We start from the raw sequence: 12,642 nt of genomic DNA on the forward strand, positions 1-12,642 counted from the left end.
GGGATGGTATAAACCCAGAACGGAGGATGAAAGTATAGATGAGTGAGAGAAGGTACAGAACTATGTATGGACTCTCTTTGATGTGGCGATAGGAGATGGAGTCTATTCCTGGAGCTGTGTTACGTTTCCTTCTTATGGCTGAAGTGATATCGTCAGGTGTGATAGTCACTGTTAATGGTCTGTGAGTATTCAGCGGGTGGTTAGCGTCTGGCTGAAGATGAGCGGATGAAAAATCAAAGCGATCTACCGGATGATTATGAACAGGTCGATCAGGAGTAAGTGGTGTGAAGATATCTTGAAGATATGTGGCGAAGGCATTTGCTTTATCGAGATCAGAGTGTAGTGGTGTGTCGTTAAGAATGAGTGGATAGGAAGTTTTGTTAAATTTGCCAGAAAGTGCATTGAGGCGCTTCCAGTAACGTGAAGGATGGGATGTCTCCGAGAGAGAGTTACAGGCTTTTACCCATTGGCGTAATTTGTACGCTTTGACATAATTTTGTACTGTACGTTGAAGAGCTCTGTGATGACGAAGTGCCTCGCGACTTCCTGTATGAATGTAGTCACGAAAAAAATTGTCGGGATCGCTGCACCATGGCAAGGTATTGCGGCGGAAGTTTAGGTTTATGTGGTGTATATTGCGACTGTGGGATATATTGTGCAGAGGCGTGATTCATATGGCGTGTAATAGTATCTAAAATACTATATAGTTCATCTTCTGTAGTAGGTGGATCAAGGCCTTCTAGGTGTTTTGAAAGATATGAGCGATACTTTTCCCACTCTGCTTTATCATACCTTGGGATCATGCGAGGTGGAGTTGCGTCAACAGGTCGTGGAATACGACTTTGAATGCATAGCTTGATCGGTACATGATCACTTCCTAAGGGGTCTAACACTTCAATTATTGCGCGCTGTGTTAAGGTAGCTGAAGTGATAGCTATGTCAGGAGTCGTGTTAGAATCTGGGCGTGTCGGTTTTGGCAGTTGATGGTATGTGCCCGTTGTAGCAGTGGTGATGAAGTTCAAGAAATCTGTTCTGTCTCTGTTGGAACGACTATGGATATTGATGTCAGCTAAGATGATATAGCGCTTAAAGGAATTTGAAATGTACTGAAAGAAGGCCTGAGGAATTGGGTGGCCTGGTCGAACGTAGATTGTTGCTATGGTGATGTAATCTGATTTGTAATAGAGTGTGATTATTAGATGTTCCGGTAGATGCTGAACTGGGCTGGTGTTTATGTGGTATGGAATATGAGGTGAGAAACCAATTGCTACGCCACCGTTGGCACGCCGTGCTGGTAGATTACTATCTTTACGGATTAAAGTGTAGCCTGGAATTTTGCATTGCAGTTTCGGAGTAAGATGAGTTTCGTTCAGTAGGAAAGCATTTGCTTTTTCTTCCAGAAGGAGTTGTTCAAAAAGTAGTTTGTGAGCGAAGATTGAACGAATATTAAGAAAGAGAAAAATTAAACCCATGATGCTCATGACGAGATGGAATTTAGAGACTTGGTTGTAATGGAAATGTATGAAAGTACGCTGTTGGTCCATTGTAAGTTGCGTGGAATTGGAGGTGAAAGACAGATTGTGCAGCGAATTGAACGTGTTGCAAAACTAGAGGACGTGCAAAAGGATGTATGTTTTGAAGCGTCAGAGTGATGAAAGCTAAGAGCTGCTTAATAGTTATTGGTTGATCGGATGAAGTGCAGTTTTCAGTGGTTTGATTTTGTGCATCGTGCATGCGGAGAGGAACAACTAATTCAGGCTGGGCTTCTTGAGGAACAGGTTTCGATTTGCATTTGTAACTATAAGCAGGATGACGTTCGTGACAGGTAGGACAGTCAGGCGGTTGTTGCATGTTTGGACAGGTCCGGGTGTGGTGGGGACCACCACAATAACCGCATTTGAAAGAATTCGTGCATTTTGAAGTTGGATGTGTATACTCCTGGCAGCGGTCGCAACGAATTGGTAAAGGGGCTGGAGTTTTCGAAGGTTCCACTCGGTGTCGTTTCTTGTAGATGTATGCCCCGTGTTCCAAGAGATCATCAATAGTATCTTGCGATTCGGTCAAGACCCGGACCATGTAAGTAGCTCCTTGGTTGTTACGGATGCGGAGACATTTCTTGAACGCGTGTCCTTCTAGACGTAATTCCTCCTCAATTTCTTCGTCGCTGTATGATGGATCCACTCCGCGAATGACTACAGATAGCGTAGGAGATCGTCTTGGTGGTGGTAGTAGTTTGGTACGTTGGTCCTGGAGTTTCGTAAGTTTTGCAGTCTTGCCGAAGATTTCGAAACTATGCTTGTCTCTGATTGTTGTGGCAAAATGCGGTAGAGGTGACTTTATGATATAACCGTTTTGTGTTTGGACAATTTGTAAGATTTCTGAGCGTGGACGATATTTAAGAATTTGCTGAAGTAACAGTTTGACGTTGCGGAGTTTTGGATCAAAATTTTGCAATAGAAAATTATGTACGTCCGGTTGAGGTTTGTGGGATAGTTGCTGGATACCGTCTACTATCATGAGTCGGGAGCTGTCTTCGGAACTAGCAATACTGATGTTATCGTCGTGATGTCTTTTGTGAGGTGGAGATGTAGAAATAGATGCTACGTTGCCGTCATCGTTAGTCCTGATATTCTCATCCGATCTTGGAGCAGTTACTGGTGACTCAAATGCTTCCTTGTAGCTCTTCCGTTTCTCTACTTTATGAGCTAAGACGGATGGTGTAGGAGCAGTCGCAGGAAGACTCGGATGTTGTCCGCTGGCCATAGTGGCCAATGAAGATGGTGGATAGAAAACCAATGATCGATCGTAGTATGTTGAACGAAATGAAAGATCAAGCTAAGCTTCCAAAAATATGCACACTAGCGTGTACGGTAATGCAGTCTTCACTCGAGTGAAACCCTCTGTCTCTCTCACCCTCTCGCCCGCCACTGAGAACTGCCGAACCAGCGTTGCCAACTATTTCACGGAATATTATGCTAGTTGTTGCTCAGAATTATGCTATTTACTAGAAAATTATGCTAGGTTTAATATTTTCAAATAATAATAATAATGTGAAATTTATTATTATTATTATTATTATTATTATTATTATTATTATTATTATTGTGCAAAATATATTTTGTAAAGTAAATTGATTTAACGTACTTAAACAAAATAGTTTGCTTACCTAAAAATAAGAACCTTGATTGGAGTCCTCGATATATGATGAAAACCAAATATGAAAAGTTGCTTAGTCTATAGTCTATACAACACATAACATAGGCATACATATATATACAGTGTATATATACACACACGTTCACATATCTACACAAATATTTACACAACTGCTCAGATTTTCAAAACTCGACTTCAAATTCAATATCTTCCACTTGCTCCTCCGGAATTGTAGATGAAGTCGAAGGGGCATACAATGAAGCTTTTGTCATTGAGGCCAGCATTCGTTCTTTTGGTTGGAATTTATTACAACCAGTTTGTTTTACGCACTCCGGTGTCAAAAGAAGACCGTTTATTGTCGACGTGATTAGTTTGTTTCTTGTTTTCGTCTTCATCAAATTTATTTTCGAAAAAATCCGTTCACATGAAGCACTGGAATGAGGAAATATAAGTACGTCAAGAGCAAATTTTCCTAATTCTTCAAATTCACGCTCTCCAAGCAAATCCTCACTATTTCGAATGGTTAGCCAAAAATTATCCACATCAGAAGAAATCATGTCTTCGGGAAGATTAGAATACGGCAGCTTTCGCCATTGATCGTCTAGTTTTTGCTGCAGATCAAGATCATTAGCATCAACTATACGAGGAAGTTTAGATAGAAGAGGCGTAATAGATAATGGTCGTGACTGATCTATCTTCAGCGCGATACCGGGAGTTAGCCATGATAATTTTGAAAGAATTTTGTCCCCAAAATCGAATCTCTTTTTAATTTCTAAGCAGGCTGCAATGTAGAAATCCCTGCACCTTCGCTTGAAATCATTAATATTTTCATGGCTTTTGAGCACTGTCCCTAGTTGATTGTGTACTTCCACCCCAACATAAACGTTCATTAAGGGTTGAAAAAGTCTTTCATCCATAGGATCAATTTGCTGAAGATCAAGTCGCTTCAATTTAATGGGATCCATATACATCGAAAGTATCGATAAATATAAATCGGACATTTTAGTATGAAGAGCACTCACAACAACTTTTTCGCTTTGAAAGAGCTTGTTAGCATTTGTAAACTTGGGCAATGTAAATTTCAAAAACAACAGAAAGAGTTTTGTTTCAGGAGAGTTCATTTGATGTAGAATAAAGTCCGCCTTTTCATCTCCTTCGAATGAGCGTTCAATAAAAAATGACCGAAGTGCTTCCCACTGCTCCAAAAGTCTTTCTATCATTTGAATCAGAGATAGCCATCTTGTTTGAGATGGCCTTAACATTTTGTGCGGGTCTAAGTTTAAAAATTCTTGAAATTCTTGAAGTTGGGCTTGCCGTTTACTACTATGCTTAAAATAATTGTAAACGTCACGACCTAACTGTTCACAAGAAAATGGCAGTTTTTTAGTAGCTTCGTTCGCGCACAAATGCAAAGAATGGCAAATACACTTCATTGTGATCAGTCCTGGAAGACGTTCTTTGAGTTTGCTTGCAACGGAATTTCCCCTACCAAACATTACGTTGCAGCCATCGCTCGCAAATCCAACTATGTTCTCTTCCGGGATCTGAGCATCACTAAAGGTTTGCATGAGCTCTTCAAATAGACGGTCAGCCGTTGCTCCTACGAGTGCAGAAGCGGGATCATTTCCAGTGAAAACCTGGACAAGTTTCCAGAACTTTGTGTCCACCCGTTTTAGCTCCTCGTCAAAGAACCTTACGCACACCGCTAAAGTTTTAATGCTACCAATGTCCGTAGATTCATCAATTATTACACTAAACTTCGATTTCCGTAGTTGTTGTGCTATGTCATCAAAGTGGCATTTCCCAATGACGTTTTTAATTATATTAGTGGCTTTTGTTCTTCCAAACTTTACGGATTCGGCTGTCTTACATTTACATGCAGCCGCTGCCACTTTTACGAGATGCTCTCCAACCCGCATAGGAATATTGTGTTCTGCCATGAAAGCTGCCCACAATATTTCTGCTCTCTTTACTTTTGCGTCGGGATTTGATTTCGCACTTGCAAAACATTGGGTTATAGATTTCTGTTTATGCCCTACTGTTTTAACACGATTTGTGTGTTTTGCAGATTCAGAATGTTTTTCAAGCACACTACGTTTTACTGCTAACTCCGCATTACAGGCAACACAATATGCTTTCCCCGGGTTTTCCTTTACAGGACGTAACCACCCCTTAAATTTTAAGTCACTTTCCCACTCCGATCTATATTTTTGATCGAATGTTTCCCACTTTCGGTTTGAATCTCCTCGCGCTTTTTTTTTCGCTTCTCTGGAGTACCATCACACGCTTTCCTTTTCCGTTCATCACTCATTGTGTCGTAACGTTAACTCACAAACTGTGAACGTGAGAATATGATAATTAACACACGAAAAACTAACACACGATGAAATAACAACCACAAAGAGCACACGAACAACTTCTTTCAGCCAGCACTAACCTAACACAAACTAACTTTGAAATTGAAGACATTGAATATAAGACCTCAATAGTAATAAAAGAGAAAGAGTGGGAGAAAGGGGGAAGATGGAAAGAAACAACAACTTTGTTCATTTCAGTTAAGAGGAATTTTAAAAAGAGTACCGCATCCCAAAACTAAAAGTGGGATTGGGGTAGGAGATATTTCAACCATCAACAGGATGTGGCCTCAATAAGACTGTAACCATGTCTTTCATTTAACTGTAAAGGCCCAATTGAAAAGTAAGGGGCTAACAAGATTCCTCTCAAACAACACGACTTGGGAGTCTAATACAAAGTGACCGTCACATAGAATGAGGAAGATTTTTTTTTTTTTTTTTCGCAAGCAGCCCTTAGAAGCTCGTAGAGTAGGGACCCTTCTGGTTGCAATAAGAAAGATGCGTTTGTTCTCTTTTATTGTTTTATTGCTTCCTTTCCGCAAATTAATTTTTAAAGTTTCTTCTACTGTAGGAAGCTTTGACACTAGAGTAATTCGCCTTCGGTCATTCAACTATCAACGCTCCAACGCAAGGAAATAACAATGGTAGCTGAAATATGCTAGATTTTAAAATTATGCTAATAGCAAGATGCTAGGTGCTAGAGCGTTCGAAAAGATGCTAGGTTTGGCATAATTATGCTAGGAATGGCAACGCTGTGCCGAACTTGCGTCCACAAGCTCGTAATATCCTCAGTCTGGACTTGACACTGTAAACAATGCCTCCAATGAGAAAGCTGGAAACAGCTAAATTATGCGCAGCACCCACCATTTTTTTTTTGTTTATTAATGTTTACCCGTTCAAAGGGTTGCGCCCTTTCTTCGGTAAGAGAGAGAAAAGCATAAGAGGTCAGAGGTATCATTAGAGGGTCTAGGTGCTATTTAATAATCAATTCATTTGGAACTTTATTCATATTTCATATTGCATGGGGAGGGTCATCAATTGTGTGAGGACAAGCCTCAGTTGCGGTGGGTGCTGGTCCAGACTGGCTGGCTGGTATACAAGCAGTGATGCCAGTTTTGTAACAGTGAATTTCCCGTCCGAAGCCATGGAATTTCCCGATTAGACGCAAAATTTCCCGCCAACTAAAAAAGATACAATTTATAACACCTAGTGATAAATAATTTTGAAAAATATCACTTCAGAGGGCCTATAACGTGCAGTTGAACTCATTCTTGTAATATAAAATCCATTATTCACAGTTATGCATGATAATATCACAAAGATGCTGGCACAATATTCAAGAACACTGTGAACTTTTTTTTTTTTTTTTTGTAACGAACACCATGTTTTTCTTTATGGTTTGGAAGGTAATGTGTTCGGCAAAGAAACACAATACATTTTTTTGGTCTTAACAAGATTTTTGTTTTGCTGCACATTTCTTGTTCCTTGCTAAGAAAAGAAAAAAAAGCTGTAGCAATAGACAAAGTATTGCATTACATTAACTAGATGCTTAAAATTTTTTGTGTGATAGTGAAGCTCACTTTTACTACAAAAGAGCTCGACGTTACAGGTCTTACACCTAGCTTTGGTATCGATTCCCGATTCCTGCTTTTTCCTATCATATGTATCGGATGGATTTGATATTTCCTTTCATTATCGAAACATAGCAGTGACACCAGTGTGTATGCCAAAACACAGAACCACCAGACAACTGTACCCAATTTGTTTTGGAAACAATAAACCAATCTCACATGTGCGAGAGGAAGGATAGCACAGCGGAAAGATCAGGTATTTACTCTCGGTCAGTTCGCAGCAGGAGTCCATAGTACCAGACCCTTTTTGTTTCATTTTGTCTTTACTAGTCGTTTGTGCTGGCTATATGCCTGCTTAGTTGGTCAACATTGAAATAAGACTTGTATAATACAAGTTATGATCTTGCTGGAACTGCGGTGCCTGAAATGAATAGATACAGCAAACATATAGTGGTTAGTTGAATACATGAAGAGCTATGAGAGCATGATTTTTAACAGCTAAGTATATGACAATCATGAGATCGGTAATGATGGATGGTATGAGGGTGAAGGCACCCACCAGATGTCTTCCAAGCATATCAGAAATAACTTCTGTACTGGCTATGAAAATTAGCATGATTTTATTGTTTGAAATAATCAAAGGTTTACGCAGTATCTTTGGCATTTATACCAAGTAACAAATAATGTTATATGTTTTCTGTATGCCCATCTGTCTCAATAATAGTTTTGTGAACGTGTGAATTGTTGGATAGAAGTTACAAGTCAATAGTGCTGCCATCTGTTTGCCATATCTGTTATTCTTGTGTCCTAGCACAAAAACATCCCGGTTTTTTTTCATATAGTGTGGAATTGTGGGTGATGGAAATTTTGCATTTCTTTTTCCCCACCTATTATAACTGGAGTAATGCGTTACTGTCTGTATGGTAATATTAAAGTAACATGACAATACAGACTTTAATACCAAACAATTGTATGATTGATTACACAGAGTTTCAGGACTTTTTTTCCATTACTTACTGTAAATTACTCGTTCTAAATGTAGTTTTATCCATTTTCTGGGATATATAACATTATAATGACTTTTTATCATACCTTTACGTACTTTATTTGTCGCACTTTCCGAGTGAAAGGTCAGTTGTACGTAGCAATTGTACGTAATCATGTTTTCCTTAGACTGTCTCCTTGCATAATGATAAAACATTTCGTCTCCTTGCATAACGTCTGTAAAGTACGGATTTGTTTGATCTTTGCAGTGTAGAATGGGTAGGTCTCATTATCATGACAAAATTTCATTACTGACGTGAAGTTTGCACTTTACTACGAACATTTTCACATTACTGAGTTTCTTTTAACATTATAATGTAAAAAATGCATTACAAAGACTATTTGTTCTTCTTCCTGCGATGTTTTCCTTACTCATGTCAAAAAACACGTACTGGATAGGATAACCTGTAATATTTTCATTCCTGAAAGGCATTTATCTCTCGTGGATTACGTCACATTTTCTGTCCAGTCTGGAATGTATTCTTAACATTACAGAACTGAAAACCTTTCTGTCGTTACGTACATTTATTGCGTACTACAGATTTTTCATAAAAGACAAAATGCAACATGTTGTATTTCAATTTCGCCACATGATAAATTAACATTATAATGGTTTCAAGTCCAAATGTACGTAATTTAAGTACGGAATTACGAAAAAGTCAACTTTACATGTCTTTACTGTTAAATTTTCTATGAAAATTTTTCTCAGTGTACTTTTAGCTTTCGAAGTAATCTTCATTGCCATCCGAAACCTTTTGCTAATGTTCCCACTGCTGCACAATACTCTGGTGATGAAACTCGGCGGTCGTGAACGCAAAGAAGTCTTTATCAGTGCATTCCGCAGGTTTCTTTTGTTTGCGAAGGATCTCCTAGGGAGGTGGTTGTCGAGGGAATGAATCAAGTGGTAATCTGTTGGCACAAGGTCCGGTAAATACGTTGCATGTCACATAATGCCTCCCAACGAAGTTGGTGAAGGATCTGCCCCTTCGAGTTCTCTTTGCCATATGTGGCTTGGCATTGTCGTGCAAAAAGAGCACACCCTTGCGATTCAGCAATTACGTCTCCTTCTGCCGCAATGTGCGGTGCACTCTTTGCAACTATTCAGAGTACAAGTTAGCAGCGATGGTCTGATCAGGTAGAATCAGCTCGTAATGTATCACTTGCCGGCGACAATTCCACTATACAAAAAGCATAACATATTTTGGATGCAGAGATGTGAGATGTGAGGAACAGGGTCACGTGGTTATGACCAATGTTTTGTTACGTGGAATAAATTCTGTGCATAAAAAACTACTATAAAAGTCCAGCCTAATATACGCGACTATGAAAAAATTATGGAATTTGTAAACATATTGGGATTTCCGTCTGGAAAATAGCAAAAATACATTAATTTCCCATTATTCTTATTTTTCCCCTTTTGCCTCTATAACGTGAACAAGAACCAATATCGTTTCTTCTGTCATTTTCGTGTTCAGAGGCCTAAAAGCAGTGGCGGATTTAAAAGATAAAAGCTGGGGCGGCAGTCAGAACCCAGACTATGATAGGTTAATCATGAATTTACATTTGTTCCTGGGTTCTACAGAAGTTTCCAACTTAACTCACTCCCGATGAACATTATAACTTGGTTGGATGTTGACATTATGGACCTGAAGTATTGTTTTACACATTGCATAACAGAAAAGCTGCAATTGGAATTATATCTAACGTTTCAAAAATCTTTCTACAAAGAATAAAAGGCACCGCTTTCTGTAAACTTATACAAATATATAAATAATAGTTTTAATTATTTTTTTTTCGATCAAAAAAACTGTCGGAGGGGGAGGGGGTAGGCCTTTCCGGTAATAGGCTAGATTCGTCACTCGCTAGTCGCTAAAAGTATTCAAAAATGGTTCTCCATCAGAATATTTCTGTTGTGTATAAGATCTGAAACTAGTAGTCAATTTTTCTGTTTATGAAAAAGTACGTCCTTCTTGATTTTTCTGAAACTAATTATTATTATATGTGCACTGCATTTGCAACATGTCTGCTCAATAATCCCATCGTTTACTTCTGTCTCGCTCACATTAACGTTTCATCAACTGTGGTAAGAATTTGCGATCATAAAATATTTGAGAATAATCTGATGCCAAACAATACTGGGTGAGCATAAATGATTCATTAGTTTTAAAAAGGATATAGTTTCACGTAATACACGTATATACGCATATCAAAGATATATGAAAAGAACCACAAGTTTATACTGTGTATCAGCACGAGTCCATTATCTTTCTGGGTGTGACAGTACGAGGTTAGTACCTGTCCAAAATGGAGGGAAAGCAAGAAAAAAGTTTTTATGTGTTTGAATATGCCAGATGTTCGTCTGTTATAGCTGTGCAACGCGCTTTGAGAAGAGAGTACGGAAAAGAACTACCATTTACCATTATAAACAAAGCATTTTGCGGTGGTATTTGCAATTCAAGGACACTGGTTGTTTGTGTAAAGCGAAAAGCACACCTGGCTTCCCAGATCTCCTGGTTTAACGCCCAGCGACTTCTTCCTGTAGGAATACGTTAAGGATCTTGTTTACGTACCCCCACTACTGAAATCCTTAGTCGAGCTCAAAGAACGCATCAGTGCAGATAATTGACAGGACAATGCTACAAAATGTATAGAATGAGCTCAAGTATCATCTGGACATGTGTCTGTCACCAAAGGGGCACAAATTGAACATTTGTAGAGGGTGTATAAACTTGGTGAGTTTGTGGTTCCTTTCGTGTATCTTACATGTTTGTATATGTAATAGTTTTGAAAATATAGCTTTTTTGAAAATAAATGAATCATTTATGCTAGCCCTGTACTCTAGGCTTTATGTACGCATCTATTTGTAGTCGGTACTCTGACATAGTTACCTCTTAAAAAAAATATGAAAAAATGAAATGAAATCTTTGAGTTTTATGTCCCACGGTTATGCCGGTTAGGCTAAAGGAGACAGTGATGATGAATAATGAATGAAATCGTGGAATTAAGAAAGTGAAAGGAAACGGGGAATCCCGAGAAAACCCACATACTCGGTGTTTGTCCACCACAAAGGATCGGGGCTGGAATCGAACCCAAAACCCGAATCACCAGATGTGAACGCTCTACTACTGAGCCACCACTGCACCTTAAAAAAAATATGAATTTGAGATAATATTTCAATAACTTACCATGTACTCTGATTTGCTCTCTTGTTCTGCAAAAGCCAAATTCCTCAGTTCCCACGAAAGTTCGAACGCTGTCCGAATAGGGTCACTGGAAGACAGAGCTATCAAGGAAGGACTTGCAAGGGCTCTGTAGGCATTCACACGGGATAACGAGTGCTTCAGAGAGTCTTCGGCTACAGATTGAATACAATCATCACAGCCACAGCTGAAATATACAATAAATAGAGTTATATAACGGAATAAATTCACTAGATGACACACAGTGATAGTATTATAAGTTTATACCTGATAATACATGAAACTGCGAATGCATAAAATCTTTCACGGTTTAACTCACTTAAATCCACACTGCACAACACAAAATAACTACCACTTTAGCGTGTTACTTGTGTGTCAATTCAACACCAAGCACGTTGCCGTAGACCATATCAAAAATACCTCGTTACTGGCTGTGAGTATTTATATTGTTTTTTTATTGGCTGGTACGAGCAAAGCTTTGCAAAATATATTTCACATTTGTGGCAAGTAACTAAACACATTCTATGATTTCTGTAATCAGTCACAATAATATTGTTGTAAACCTTTGAAACATCTGACAACAGTTACACAAATAGCAGTGCTTCCATCTCTTTTCTTTGTCTGTTATTCTTGTGTCTTAGCACGTATGAACAGAAGATGACAGAACTGTTGCCTATGTAACTGTTGTCAGACGATTCACAGGTTTACAACAATATTATTGTGACCGATTACTGAAAACATAGAGCATTATTCTTTACTTGGCACAAGTGCCAAATATACTTCCCAAAGCCTTGCTTATATTAAGCGATAAATACTAATAAAAATTCTCCCAGGTAGTAAAGAGTAATTTGTGATATGCCCGGAAGGCGATGTGCTTGCTGCTCATCATACTCATCCAGAGCATTGCTCTGAAGCGCCACTGAGTAAACAGTGACGATTTTTGAGAAAATCCTTCCTTTTCCTGATCCTGAGCTCTTTCTTTGTCTCTTTCGTGGCGAACCGTCTGTCAGACTGATCTAGCCAAGGGCAGCCGGTTCTACAGATCGAGATAGGGGACTTGCTCCCCCTGGATAACTATCCGAACGGGTTGTCCCACCTGCACATCAATACATTTCATTCTCTCTCTCATTACATCGGTTTGAGGGCAGAACACAGAAGGCTTGTGCCAGCAATTGGCCTTTACGATGACCGACCCAGGCTCAGCCAGTGGATTACCTCTGGAATGCAGGCATGGAGGATTACCCCCAGTCTTCGCTAGCCCATCTGCTCCCTCCACGAAGGTGGAGAAGCGGAAGGACTATGTTGAAAGACAGCGAC

General features: G+C 39.2%; 1 protein-coding gene across 1 annotated transcript in view; it reads right to left on the reverse strand.

The window, feature by feature from the left end:
* LOC145670507 (transient-receptor-potential-like protein) overlaps positions 1-12,642 on the reverse strand; it is a 130,279-nt gene that overhangs the window by 98,238 nt on the left and 19,399 nt on the right. The window contains 1 exon segment of the mRNA XM_081739257.1: positions 11,311-11,512. Coding sequence (XP_081595383.1) covers positions 11,311-11,512 — 202 coding nt within the window.

The sequence above is a fragment of the Thermobia domestica genome, chromosome 14 (genome assembly GCF_964235325.1).
Source record: "Thermobia domestica chromosome 14, izTheDome1.hap1.1, whole genome shotgun sequence".
NCBI classification, from domain to species: Eukaryota; Metazoa; Arthropoda; class Insecta; order Zygentoma; family Lepismatidae; genus Thermobia; species Thermobia domestica.